Source organism: Hibiscus syriacus, unplaced genomic scaffold (assembly GCF_006381635.1).
Source record: "Hibiscus syriacus cultivar Baekdansim isolate YM2019G1 unplaced genomic scaffold, ASM638163v2 tig00110328_pilon, whole genome shotgun sequence".
NCBI lineage: Eukaryota > Viridiplantae > Streptophyta > Magnoliopsida > Malvales > Malvaceae > Hibiscus > Hibiscus syriacus.
Window position 1 is genome coordinate 6,980,559 of NW_024062685.1, and position 15,336 is coordinate 6,995,894.

Consider the following 15,336-nt stretch of genomic DNA (forward strand, 5'->3'; position numbering starts at 1 on the left):
CGAATGGAAAGGGTAAATGCCATGAACTAATTGTGCTTTTGACCTTGACAAAACAATGATATAATGATTTATTTAGTTTGCTAAGCTGTCTTCTGGCTTTTGCCAAAAAAATGTACATGGCCATTGGCCGGTAGCTGCTATACTTGTGACTTGGACTGCTGCACTTGTAAATATATCCATTATTGCAATTCCCTAGTTGAGGGTGCATTTAATTTTGTTGTGATTAAAAATAGTTATATTAGTGATAATAATTATCTTATTTAGTTATTGTATTCGTCTGAATATATTTATCCAATAATTTTTTATTTTTTATTTTTATGTATATTATTTGTTTATTAATGTAGGGTAAGTATAAGACAATATTTGTTTAAAGATAACTCTAAATTAAAACGCTCACATCACTAACATTTTTAATATTCGAACATGTGATCTCAAATAATAACAAATTTTTTATCACCAATATCGTTTGATTAGTGTATTTTTATGCACATTATGTCTTCAAACAATAGATCCAACCATCAACTCTAACGGACTTAGCAGATCAATGGTTAACAGGCGAGCTCCATGAAACTCCGTTAACAAGTTGGAGCCCAACAAACTGAGTTAACAAACTAAAAAAAATGTTACTGGACCTTAACTAATTTGACAACCTTAAACATTTCACTAATTTACAAATTATATTTCATCATTATTGAACATGGCATCAGAATCTAGAGCAAAACCATTATTACAAGGGAAAAAGGAGATATTTTTAATAAATTAAAATAAATTTAATATTTCAATCAAATGATGTTATGTATTATCATTCAGTTGGAGGATTAACTTTATTTTAATTTATTTTAGTTTAATATATTTATTTTTCAACAATCAGAGAATGACCGGTGTATATATTTTTGTATCTTAGTGTATAAATATTTAACTTAAATTTATACTATTTTATTTTTTAACTTTAAAAATATTTTTTATATTAACTTATTAAATATTTTTTAATTTTATTTCACTTTATATTATATATATATATATATATATATATATATATATATATATATATTTTATTCATATATAAACTATTAAAAATAAGTTTTATTCATATTTTAACTTTTCAAAGTATATACCTTATCTTAATTTACTAAATATATTATATTATTACTTTAAATTATAGAATATATTTTATTCTTATATTTACTTTAAAACATTTTAGCATAAAATTTATATTTTTAAATTAAAATAAAAATAAACTAATTTTAAATTAAATTAATAATTAAATATATTTAATAAGTTAATATAAAAATATTTTTTAAAATTAATATATATCCAATATTATGAATTTGAGTTAAATATTTATATACTAAGATACTAAATATATTTTGTAGTTTATACTTTTTGTTCTTTCATAAATTTTATTAAAATATGTTGTAAAGCCTTACCAATTGTGTGATTTTGTGTGAGAGTAAATCTGCCCAACTTCTTTAGGCACGGGTTTGATTGTTAAGAGTGGCAACATTAAAATTAATCAACTCATTTTGACATCAATCAATTAAAGGGGACATGTATCATCATTTGATTGGATTTAAAATATATTAAATGTAATAAATTAAAATATAACCTAATTACGTGGTAACAAGTATCATCGTGGAGATTAGATTTATTTAATTAATTTAAAATTATGATTAAATTGATAGAATATATAAATATTAAGGACTAAATGTATAATTATACTAATTTTATTAACTGCCACATCATCATTTCTATAAAATATTAACGATAAATAATTTGATCGAATACAATTAATAGTTATTTTATTAAGTAGTTTGATTGATAAAATTAAAAATTAATGATTAAAGTAAAAAGACTAAATAGTTAAATAGCAATTTGTATAGTCTACCTTAAAAAAAAGTTCTTCACCCAATAAAAGGTTTATCTTTTTTTTTATAATTCATTATCAATATTATTATAAATTATACTATTTAAATTTATTAATAACAATATATTATTATTTTTATTTAAGCTGAAGATGATTGAATAATTCCTTTCATTAATTAACGTGACGTACAGAACTTTGGAAAACAAACAAATCATAGTGTCGTGGAGCTGAAAACTTCTAAAACCTTCTTCATTTAATCCTCATGAACAAAATAAAATAAAATATTTAAATGATAAAATATTATTTTATTTAAATTTAGTATTTTTATATTATTAATAATATATTTCACAAATCTAGTAATAGCAATATCAATTGTTTTCATGTATGTATGCATGTATTTTTAAACTTTTAGTAATATTATTATGTTTTATAATTATTTTCAAACTTATGGAATTTCAGTAATTTATTTTAAAATGAATTACCCAAATAAAATAATTAAATATTTTTTAAATTATCATGATAATATATTTTGAAGGAGAATGTATGTTGAAAATTTTAAGATAATATTATTAAAAGAATAATTGTGAATCACGGAAAGATAAATATAGTAATTTTATTTTGGAAAAAAATAAACTTGAACGATTAAAAGTTATTTGTCCACGTGAACAACGACGGTAATTATCGTCTTTTTCCTACACTGGCTTATCATTTCCAAATTTTCTTCGTTATATATTTTCTTGGGGCTTGGTATTGCATTATCCACTTAATAGATTACAGAATGAAAATTTCGGAGGTTATCCGAGTCACCCCACCCTCTGACTCACCAGAATCAGCCACCGAATTGTGTCTTCCCCTCACTTACTCCGACCTTTTCTGGTTCAAGCTTCCTCCCGTTGAGCGTCTCTTCTTTTACCAACTCAACGAGTTAACTCCTGCTTGTTTCAACTCAGTTGTCCTCCCAAAGCTCAAGCGCTCACTTTCTCTCACACTCCTCCATTACCTCCCCGTCGCTGGCAACCTCAAGTGGCCACCAGACCAGCCTAAACCCGTCGTTTTATACACCGCAAACGACGGCGTTCCCCTCACGGTTGCCGAGTCCAGCCCCGACTTTAATCTCCTTACGAGTAATGGGATCCATGACGCTGTCGAGTTGCATCCTCTCAAACCCGAGCTGATAGCTTCAGATGTTTCAACATCAACTGTAGCTTTGCAGATAACCCTTTTCCCAAACATGGGGTTTTGCATTGGAATCACAGCCCACCATGCTGTTCTTGATGGCAAAACCACAACCATGTTCGTCAAATCTTGGGCTCATATATGTAACCACGGAAATAAAGACAACTCTACCTTGCCACTCGAGCTGATCCCATTTTTCGACAGATCTGTTCTGAAAGGTCCCGATGGACTCGACATGCTGTATTTGGACCAGTGGCTAGCTTTGAGCGGATCAGATTCTAATAAGAAAAGCCTCGAAATCACGACGAGTGGAGGAGGAGCTCCGGATCTAGTTCGAGCCACTTTTGAGATTACTCGTGATGATCTCAATAAATTAAGAGAAAGGGTATTGTCCGTAGTACCACATAGTGGGAAAGATCTTCACTTATCAACGTTTGTGCTTTCATATGCTTATGTAACAACTTGCATGGTGAAAGCCAGAGGAGATGGAGAGCGACGTGTTCTTCTCGGGTTCACAGTCGATTGCAGGTCGCGGTTAAACCCTCCTGTCCCAGAAAATTACTTCGGCAACTGTAACAGAGGTATATTCCAAGTCTCGAAGGCAAGAGATTTCTTGGGCGAACGGGGGTTTGTTTATGCTGTTCAAAAAGTAGGTGAGATGGTTAAAGGTTTAACGGAGAAGGGGGTTCTTGATGGAATCGAAAAGGACCTGACAATTGTTTTCGATGTACTTAAGCAAATGGCAGAGTCGGAGATTCAGATTATTAGTGTTGCAGGGTCGCCTAGATTCGGTGTTTATGGATCAGATTTGGGATGGGGGAAACCAAAGAAGGTGGTGATTGTTTCGATTGATAAGAGTGAAGCTTTTTCCATGGCGGAAAGCAGAGATGGGGGCGGGGGAGTGGAGATCGGCTTGGCTTTGAAAAAAAATGAGATGGACAAGTTTTCTTCCTTGTTTCTACAACATGTTTAACAACTGGGATCATCTGGAAATAGTGCTTTCTTTTTCTATTCAACTTCTCTTCTTCAAATAAAAAAAAAAAACTTCTCTTCTTCAACATAATAAATAAAATGAAGCAAAACATTTCACGTTACTCATCATTTTAATGCCATGGTCCCCAAAAATCATGCATTTAAACATGGATCCCCACCATTTTCAAACATTTGCCGCTGGCTACGCTGCTGCTTCTGATTTCATGTCATAACTTTAAAGCTAAATTATAAATTTTAATTTATACTATTTCGTTCTTATTTAATTTAATTTTAATTACGTTAAAAAATTAATATAATTATTGATGTAATATTTTTTACCAAGAAGATGCCATGACGCTCAAACGAAACAAGTAATTTTTTTTTTTGAATAGTCAAACAAACAAAACAAGTAACAACAAATACAAATAGTTCCAACAAAAATAACCGTTGTATTTTTTTTTACGTTCGTGTATCACTTTTTTTATTTATTTATATTTTAGGTTAAATTTGACACAATCTTTCCCACATGTATTTATGTTGTTATCTTGCTCATTTATATATATGATTTGAATATATGAAATGATTCTTATATTGATAGGTGCTCGCAATTCTTCCATATAGGTTGCACTTGAGTTTTGATATAGTTAATTGTTAACGTGTCATCATCTTTATAATTGTCATAACCATTTTTTAAAAAACAATTAAGTTAAAAAAACAATTATGATTATATTTGAAAAATTAGCGATTTTGAATTAATTTAATTAAATAGGAGTTGTCATTGACCTTTGGGCTAGGTTGGTCGAATACCTAAAAACGTTTAAAACAATTTTAAGAAAAAAATCGTTTTTAAAACAAAAATTGATCTACGTTATCAAAGATTCATTTTTTTGGGATCCGTGAGTCGATTATGCGTGGGAAAGGGTAAGCACCCTCACAACGCCCAAAAAATTGGTACTTAGTCGCTTATATATATTGTCGCGGTAGTGGAAATTATAAATCGAATATAAAGTTAGAAAATGATTCATTTATTAAAGTTTAATTAATTTACTTCGAATTATTTATTAGGAAAAATCCTTTAATTCGAAAAGAAATATCGAGATTTGCTCATCCTCCGACGGGAATGCTATCTCTTCTATTTCTTGCCAAAAAAGAATATTCCCTACTCGATTTATCAAAAATGTAAAAACGAATGTTTCCCACACACACATTCTACAAATAAATGTTTTTGGGTAAATTACTATATAAAAAAGCATTGCATAATTTGAATTAGAAATAAAAACGAATTAATTAGTAAAATAAATTCGATTTATTTCAAGTTTACATTTCGTTCGAATGTCGTATCGGATCGCACTATTTCGATCAAACAATGTTTTCCACACGCATTCTACAAATAAATGTTCTTGAAAATATTAGAGTAAAAAAAGCGTTAAAAATGAATGAAACAAACATTTTATACAATTGTTCAAAACCAATTCCCAAGAGCAAAGAATATGTATCTAACTATACAAAAATTAAATTATAGAAGTAAAATAAACAGATAATAAAACACAATAATTAAACGAATAAAAATAAAAAAATAAAGAGACAGAAATAAACTATCAGAACATTGAAGCAAATAAAATGTAAATAGTGAAAATAAATATAGAAAATAAAAACGCATAAATTTAAAAGTGCATAAAGTTAAATAACATAATTAAAATGCAATAAAAATACAATGTTAATATTGAATTTTGTTATGTATCACATACTATAAATGATGCGAGTCATATCTCGGGACGGATCATAGCAAGGTTGTATATGGTTCGAACATAAAATAAAATAAACAAATAAATAAAAGGTTAACAGTTAGTAATTAGCGGTTATAAAGATTAGCGGTTATAAAGATTAGCGGTTAGAAATTTAGCGGTTAGAAAAGTTAGCGGTTAGCAGAGTCCGAACCAAAATAATGTATATCATACCCCGAATCTGGTCACCACAAGGTTGAATCGAATAATTCAAACAAATTAGCAAAATAAAATAAAATAAATATAAAAAGTTAGTGGTTAGAAGAGTCCGAACTATAATAATGTGGATCATACCCCAAATCTGGTCACCACAAGGTCGAATCGAATAATAGAAACAATAAATAAATAAATAAATAAACAATGGTTATAATGCAATAAAATAAAAGTCAGTAGTTCAGTCTGAACCATAATAATGTAGATCATACCTCGGATATGGTCACCACAAGGTCGAATCGAATAATAGAAACAATAAATAAATAAACAATGGTTAGAGTGCAATAAAATGAAAGTTTGTGGTTAATATGCAATAAATAATATAGCAGAATAGTGACCAAATTAAAAATTAGTGAAATTTACATGCATCTTCGAAATAAATAAAAAATGTGTGACCAGAGTGCAAAAAAGGCTAAATAACAACGGGCTTAAAGGTGATTTTCCCTCGATAATGACCAAAGTGTAAAATACACAGGAGCTGGGAGGACCTGTGGGTGATTTACCCACTGAATAGGTGACCAAAACGCAAAATGAAGCCTAAAACTTGGGGACATGTGGGTAATTTACCCAAAAACACAAAACAACACTCCTCCCTCATTCCTTTTCTGCACGCACAACACCCCTTTTCAGGGCCCTAAATCGAACGTCGACCACCGCAAACCGGCCCTTGCACGCCGGCCACCAGGCTGGTGACCCTCAAACTCAAATCAACAACCTCGACCTTGACCGAATGAGGACTGATTGAACGACTTCACCCTATTTTTTAAACCAATCGAGAAGCTCCCAAAGCTTCACATGCACAACCGACCTCCGCTCCTAGGAGGCGTTTCTCACGTCGGCCACCAAGATGGAAACCAACACACCCTAATCGACGTCCTCACTCCCCAACTCGCGACTTTACTTCCCAATAATCACCGTTGGTGATTGAGTTCCAAACCCAACACTGAAACAAAATCAAAAACCCTAATTTGAGGTTATTCCCGACCATTCATCTTCCTAAATCGACTACCCTGATGCCGGCGAGGCTCCAACGAAGAAGCCGATTGCCCCAAACACCTAGCTATGCCCGAAACAAGCAAGAAAAGAAAGAAAAAAATACATGCTTTTAAACAGGAGAGCGACTCAGTTTTATTTGCTTTTTCTCAACTTAAAAAATAAGGGGGTTTATGTTTTTTGCTTGGCTTTTAAAGCCCCTCATATATTACAATAGGGTAATATTACAAGTTTGGTCCCTACATTTTGTTTCTTCTTTTATTTTAGGAAAAAATTAGGGAATTACAACTTCCCCTCTTTGTTCGTCTGTTATGTAAACAACGATGAAGCAAAGACAAATAATGGCCTAATTTTGTCTAGCTGCGATGTTTGCTTTGCATCTGGAGCTCCAATTCTTTGTCTGAAAACATAGGACCTAAAGATGACATTGTTCCTTCATGTTGAGGACGTCGGGTCAATCTGAAGATAATTTGGTGTTGAATACGACACTGCTCATACATTTTGAAGAGTCATGGTCACTTTCAGGTAAATTGTTTTGCTGAAGATGACAATGTTTCTTCTCGTTGAGGAAGTCGGGTAAATCTAAAGATAATTTTGTTGCTGAAGATGACACTATTCATCCGTGATGAAGAGTTCTGGTCATTTTTAGGTAAACTTTGAGACTCACAGCTCCTACATGATGAGGAAATCTGGTTATCTAAAGGTGACGCTGCTTCTACGTGATGAGGAGATCTGGTCGGTGGATGACACTGTTCCTACGTGATGAGGACATCTGGCTATCATTAGGGATAACGGAGATAACACAGTTCCTATGTGATGAGGAAGTCTAGCTATCTAAGGATGACATGGCTCCTACGTGATGAGGAGATCTGGTCGGTGGATGACACAGTTCCTACGTGATGAGGACGTCTGGCCATCTTTAGGGATAATGGAGATAACACAGTTCCTACGCGATGAGGAAGTCTGGCAATCTAAGGATGACGCGGCTCCTACGTGATGAGGAGATATGGTCGGTGGATGACAATGTTCCTACGTGATGAGGACGTCTTGCCATCTTTAGGGATAATCGAGATAACATGGTTCCTACGCGGCAAGGAAGTCTGGCTATCTAAGGATGACGCGGCTCTTACGTGATGAGGATATATGGTCGGTAGATGACATTGTTCCTCGTGATGAGGATGTCTAACCATCTTTAGGGATAATGTAGATAACACGGTTCCTACGTGATAAGGAAGTCTGGCTATCTAAGGGTGACGTTGCTCCCACGCGATGAGGAGATCGGGCCGGTGGATGACATTGTTCCTACGTGATGAGGATGTCTGACCATCTTTAGGGATAATGTGTTACAAGAGAGACAAAATTTGTTTCAAGGGAAACAATCTCAATGTTTTTTTTTCAAGAGAATATAAATTAAAGTTTAGCGTCGTGAGAAAATTATCTCCGAACGCAAATCGCATATCCAAATCCAATCTGATAGTCCAAAGCATGAAAGATCAATATGATAACAAATAAATATTATGTTGATAAGTCGAGACGATATAAAATTCAACCACAAAAAAAAATTAAACAAAGAAAACAACCAAATTAAAAAGGTACCAAAAGGTAAATAAAAACTTGTTATAAAGGAAAAAATAGCGTACCACAAATACAGAGTTATTATAAACTAAAAAACACAATAAAGAAGATGCGATTAAAAAAATAAAAAATAATAATTATCGGGATTGATGATTAACACTAAAGTTGATATCATCGCTAACCAATAATAATAAAAAAAAAATCTCAACTAATGCAAGAATGAAGAAAAAAAACCTAGGACAAATGCTTGGAACTCGTTAAATTAAAATGAGGAGTTTTAATAAAAAAATATTTCATAGATTTTTTTTAGAATCATAAAAAGAAGAGCCTAATCAAACTTGTTGAAACTGCGCCATCGACATTCAAGCATATCTATCCAAAATCTGGTCTTTTCCATTGTAAAGAATCTGTTACTTGAATTTTTCATTAGGGGAAGAAGAGCAAGTGTGATAGTATTGCGCCCATGTGATGGATCGATGGAAAACTGCATCCGGAGAAGAAGTAATATTACTAAATTCTTTTTCAGTTCTGGCCTTCCACGATTTCCGTAGGAGGGATGCAACGATCGTATTCCAAGGAATATTTGAGTTAGTGGCCAAGTTTGGAGAGGAAATGTTTTGTTGCAGCCATTCTTGAGCATTACATTGACAATGTAAGTTGCTTTCTTTTGGTGGGCGCTTGACGTTAATAAAATGGGTCCTTTCGAACTTGCCGATATACTCCATCTCCCTTTCTCAAATCCCGACAAATAGCTTCGAAATTAAACAAAATGGTTCCTAATTTTTTATGGGGTCTTCTTCATCCCGTTCTATTAATTTGCGGCGTTTTTTTAGTGGCGTTTTATACAATATAAGGGTTTTAGCGGCGCTTAAAAACGCCGTTAAAAACCAATTTTGATGTAGTTACATGAAGCTCTAACCGTAACTAGCTGTGAAATCTCTATCTAATGTCAAAGTTTGAAAAACGTAACTTTAAAAATCAGTGATTAACAGTGGGATTTGCATCATCAATGCATAAAGCTCTCTCAAAGTGTGTCCCAACCAAGAAACGCTTCTTCATTGCTTGTGCAGATACATGAAATTGTCATTGTCAACTGCACTATGAAAAAATCTTTTAGAAAATTTGTACAAATAGAAGTTGATTATTACCCAAGTAGAGTACCTAATAATTTCGACAAAACATAAATGAAAAAATCAATACAGATAAACCCTTGCTAGTTTGGTTTCTTGAAGAGATTTGTTTGGAATTAGGGATACAATGTTACTGTCTTGGAAGAAAGGCTGTGAGTTATCGGGAGGCTGGAGAGTTTTGGTTTTGGATTTTATTAAATATTACATTGTTTGTACTGGCACATGTCACTAAAATACACCACATTTGCGGTTTTTACCAAAACACACCGCTAGAAGTACATGAATATTGTGGCATTACCTTGCACACGGCACAAATGTTGTCATTTGGTGACAATATTTTTTAAACGTAGGAAGATATCTATTATTAGTGACGTTTTCTGGAAATATGACACTAAAAATACCGCTGGACACTCCACCCAATTATATATATATTTAAAATATTATGTTATAAATAGGGATGACAAACGGGTGGGTCGGGTGCGGATACCCCTCCCCCATCCCCATACCCACCTAATATTTTTCAATCCACCACTCGCCCACCACCCATGATGGGTACAAATTTTCAAATCCACACCCGCCCACACGGGTACATTCTCAAATCCATCCCCACACCCACTACCCACTAGCGATGTACCTGTCTAGACCCGCCTGAAAGTAAACTTAAGTTATACATAAACAACAAACATAAAAAAACATGTCCATTAAAACACATAATAAAATAATCCAATGATTATCTAGTTAAGTGTTAATATATATCTTAAAGTACATAAATCACATATTAATCACATTAAAAATACAACAAATTAAAACACCAACATTTGTTCTTCCGCATGTTCGATTGCTTAGTCAATATAGATTGCTTATGCATTTAATGCCAAGATTTTTGCTGAATTGAGGATAAAGATATCGTATTTTATAATGATTTCAATATCATTGCCCTCGGTCTTGATTCCATTGAGGCTCGGAGCTATATTAATGCAGTAGCTTGTAGTTTCCTTGGTGTGTTCTTTTAACCTATTACAAGCTGACTTTATTCTCTTCAATTTTTCTTTTTATAGCTACTATGTTTGGCCAAGGGCATTTAAAATTCTTGTTCTTATATTTTGGAGTTTCCGGAATGCATCTTAAAAAGGGATAGGAAAAAAAATGCTCTAGTTATTATAGGTTCATCATCACGGCATGGTGATGGCATGTAAGGGTAATATATTATAAATAGCCTTATAGCATATACTTCCTATGCTCATATGATGAGATGTGAAAAGAATGAGAGCTTAGAACTGTGACATGTTTCTCAACATTAATTTTTTAATAGCTCGAGACAGTTTCTAATCCCTGTGTGTATTCTTTGTTTTTTTGTCATGAATTCTAAAAAGATATCTTATTTTTTGCCATCTACGTTTCTTTCCTTCTACGTGCCAGACATTTATTTGTCGCAATGATTTTCTGTGTTGTTCACTTTTCTCAATATAGATTGCTTAGTCATTTCATGCCAGGATTTGTGCTGATTCTTTTGAACATGAATGCTTATGCATGTTCGATCATATAATTCCTACAAACATGCATTTATTTGTATTAAATTTTTTATTATTTGTTATTTATCAGGCTTTCCCTTCAGTACCACCCCGACAAGAACAAAAGTAAAAGTGCACAAGAGAAGTTTGCTGAGATCAACAACGGTAAAATGAACTTCTTACTTATTATTATCAATCTTGAGAGAAACAAGCAAAAAATTAGAACTTTTAAATCATATGTCTTGAGAGAAAGAGAGAAAATGCCTGAGTTTTAACTGTAGAAAAAGAATCTAACAAGCTTTGACAGCCAAGACAGAAAGTGGCTAAGCTTTACAGTATGAAGTTTGGAGGAAAAACTGCAGAAAGGAAATGCCTTTTCCCTTTATTTTTCTGCTCGAGAAACAAGCAAATATAAGAATCAAAGTTGGGTTTTTGTAGATTTGAGGCCAGAGACTAAAGATTAAAGACTAAGAATACCAGATTAAAGATTAAGAAGAAGAAGAAACGTACCTGAAGAGTGGAGACCAGGAAAGATCGGCGCAGTAACGAGATTAAAACTAAAGAATAGATCAGATTAAAGACTAAATATCCCTAATATTTAGTTAAATTGCATGTTATATCTTATACAATATTGGAATTTATAAATCAGTCTCTAAAATTACTCCTAAATTTATAATGGTCCAAAATTTAATGGATATTTAGCTGGGCGTGCGGATGCGGGGCGGATAATGTCTCAAACCCATTACCCGCCCACTACCCGCGACGGATATCACTTTCTAAATCCACACCCGCCCACTACCCGCTAAAATTATACCCATCCCCGCCCCAATTGGAGCGGGTGCGGAATCCACGAATTATACCCGTTTGCCATCCCTAGTTATAAAGCTTAATGTAGATATCCACTCAACTCCCATAATAAATTTTTATGATCTTTATATTCAATATAATTTGAGATATTTTTTTTACTGTTTAAACAAATTCGAAATTATATTTTCACAAATGTTATGATAATAATTGTGTCAATTGAATTAGAATTTAATGATGATAATCAGAGATGGACTTAGAGGGGGTGGGTGAGGGCCGTTGCCCTCCCTAAAATTTTTAAATTCTGATATATTTTAGATATTTTATTTGTATTTTTATTTGAAATTATGTTTTGTACCCTTAAAATTTAGCAAGTTCTCTCCTTCTTAAAATTTTATAAATTTATCCCTCATAACATGAAATCTTGCGTTCGTCTCTGATTATAATTCTTAGTTAATTTATACAGGTTTAATGAATAATTTGAGCCAAGTAGCCTGCCTTGCTGACCTATTCTTGCAAAATATTCTTCTTATTTGACTTTGTAACCAAAACGAATTAACTAACAAGGCGTTGAAATTTTCAAGTTTAACCCATTTTTTTATACGTGCAATATCTTCATATATCATACATTGTTAATATCAATTAAAGGGTTCAATGTCCTTTCTCCAGCATTCCAAGTCAAGTCCCTACGCCCGTGAAAACCAGTCCAACCAATGGTCTTCTTCATTTACATAAGAATTTAATGAGATGGTCAGCCACCACCATGTTGGCCAAGTCAAGTCCCTTTCAAGTGGACATCAACACATGCATGTCCCTTTCCGTCTCTCAAGAATAACCACCACTAAATTTATGAAATAAATGCCCTATTCAATGCTCCAACTTGGCTTGGACTTGGAATTCAATTTCCTCCCAACTTGAAATTCAATGTAGAATATGTCCACCGACGGACACATGGAACGAAATTTTAAATTTTTTATCAAGGAGCAAAAATAAATTATCAATAAAAATTATAAAGAAAATATTTAAAATATAAGATAATTTGAAATTTTCGAAACCCTCCATCTATCCATGAATGTCAATTGAGGGAACAGACCTGAGACATTGATCTAATTAACCAGTTTTATCATTACCACAATATGTCGTTACATACAGGTGGGTGCCTTAATCAAAGTAAAAACATAAAATCTTACAATCATGGTTCATCTCCTATGTGGATTATGCAATGATTTTTGGGATCCTTCAAACAGGTCCAACAAATAATCCTCCATATCTTCCGAGTTGTACTTTATGTGCTTCTCAGCAATCCGGTATATTTGTCTTCCGATAAACGTCCGATAAGCCTGGATCACTGCCAGGGATGTCGAGATCCGTAAATCTTCTCGAAGTTGAACATCCAGGATAAGCCATGCTGTCTGTGTTTTGTAAACCTCTTCGAAAGCGGCATAAAATCGACGCAGTCTCTCCTTCAGAAGTGTCCCTGAGATAGAACCAGAGCTCGAATCGGACTCGCCTTTCAACAACGAGAGAACCGAACTCCAAGTAGCTCTCTCATAGTCCATTGCGTGCCGTTGGAATTTCCAGTTGCGTTTTCGAATCCAATCATCTCCGAATATAAGCCTCAGCTCTGAATTCTTAACCTTTTGGGCCATGTAATGTATATTGTTCATTAGAAAGAAGTGTTGCAGTGAAGGATCCTTATACAGTTTCGATTTCTCGTCGAGTTTGGCCTCTAGAGCCGAAGCGAGTGATCGAAGGTGGAGTGACATTGTGCAACAACTGCCCGAGAAATCTTTCAGGGTATTTTTATAGTCTGCAAGAAGCAGGATGTAATTCATAACATATCTGGTCAGATGGTGAATTCCCCCACCTGCAAGAGAGCTTGTTGACATGTTGGTTGCAATGGCAGTCTCGAATTCATGAAATGCTGCCATTATGAAGTCACCCAATCTCTTGAAAACCTCATGGGATTCAGTTCGAATAGAAGAACCAGCTTCATCTACGAACAATGCATCGATGTCGGGAAGAAGATCCGCAAGAACCTCATACATGTCTAGGATTCGAACCAGCTTTTCGGGTTGACGAGAACCCATCGAGACGGCGTGGGCAAAGTTGAGAAGCTGCAACATCGAATCCTTTGCAGCCTCAACAAACATACCCAAATTACCTGATCCAAGGTCTGCGAGAACCTGGTCGCAGAGCCACTTCTCGCTGGCGAGATAGGGCCGGATAAAGACCTTCATAGTTCTAATCCATCTCTTGATCTTTGAATACAAGGCACCCCACTCCATGTTCAGCACATCTTCTATGCTCAATTTCTCCATTTCTAGATTGAAAAGGCACTCAGCTAATGCTTTCTTTACAACAAGGACATAGGCACGGCAACACTCTAGACCATAATTGGACTTGAACATCAAACTGGCAATGCATTTGAGATCAGGAATCACATCCGGATGAACCGAATCGATGCGGACCGAGTCGTCTCGGAGAGAAACTAACGAACCATCATCCTCACTCGAACGAAACAAAGTGTTCTGAGGCTCGAAGGGTTGCCTATGGTGAACAAGCATGTGTTTGAACTCTTCTTCAAGCCTCTGCATTGCCATCTGAAGAACATCACAGGCTCTACGTAGCAAATCTTTCTCTTCTTTGCTATCTGAACACTGATTCTCCAATCTCTCCTTCAACTTGACAGCTTCATCGACGGCATTCAGATAATCGACAGCTTCTTCGGAACCCGAATCCCAAATCATCGATTTATCATCCTTGTAACTCATAATCTTCTCCTCAACAACACTGAAGTGATGTTCAATCCCAGGTTTGGCAGCCATAGTGGATAATTGGGTACCAAGACCAGCCAAGATTTTCTTCACATCTTTTGTGAGGTTCTTATTGGAACTCAGTGCACCCACTATATGTTTCACCGCAGCAATTAAATTGTCGTCTCCTTCTAGTTGAGGAAGCAGAGGTTCATAATCCCCCATCCCAGGAATTTGTAGAAAGGGAAATTTTAGAAAAGACCCAACAAAGCAAAGGTCATAAAAAATCAAAAGAGAGATGAATTCTGAGTGTACGGAAAGTACAAAGGAAGAAGGAGAGCCTCAAAACTCTGGTGTACATTTCTCTTTGGGAAGCTCCAACTTTGTTATATCACAAGAATACGGCTCTTCATTCATTCACCGGTATTATTATTATTATTATTATTAATTATTGTCACCCATACATTTCTTTTGTTTGTCTTCTTCGGAAATTTGTGGCTTTGACCAAGATGAAGACCTGACCTTTTGCAGGTAATTTATATAACAATTAAATAAAAT

The 15,336-nt window shown here is 34.1% G+C and overlaps 2 protein-coding genes across 2 annotated transcripts; one reads left to right on the forward strand and one right to left on the reverse strand.

Moving 5' to 3' along the window:
- The first annotated feature begins 2,614 nt into the window (after positions 1-2,614).
- On the forward strand, positions 2,615-4,056 carry LOC120118605 (phenolic glucoside malonyltransferase 1-like). Its single transcript, XM_039138627.1, has one exon. The coding sequence runs from the start codon at positions 2,643-2,645 to the stop codon at positions 4,011-4,013; it is 1,371 nt and encodes a 456-aa protein (XP_038994558.1). The 5' UTR covers positions 2,615-2,642; the 3' UTR covers positions 4,014-4,056.
- A 3,288-nt stretch (positions 4,057-7,344) lies between these two features.
- Positions 7,345-15,003, reverse strand: LOC120118714 (exocyst complex component EXO70E2-like). Its single transcript, XM_039138718.1, has 2 exons — positions 13,213-15,003; positions 7,345-7,358 (listed from the first exon to the last, which is right to left on the reverse strand). The coding sequence occupies exon 1, from the start codon at positions 15,001-15,003 to the stop codon at positions 13,222-13,224; it is 1,782 nt and encodes a 593-aa protein (XP_038994649.1). The 3' UTR covers positions 7,345-7,358; positions 13,213-13,221.
- Positions 15,004-15,336: the final 333 nt, after the last annotated feature.

What these genes read in the sequence shown, in the direction of transcription:
- LOC120118605 (XM_039138627.1), top strand. Translation starts at nt 2,643, where the DNA reads ATGAAAATTTCGGAGGTTATCCGAGTCACCCCACCCTCTGACTCACCA.
- LOC120118714 (XM_039138718.1), bottom strand. Translation starts at nt 15,003, where the DNA reads ATGGGGGATTATGAACCTCTGCTTCCTCAACTAGAAGGAGACGACAAT.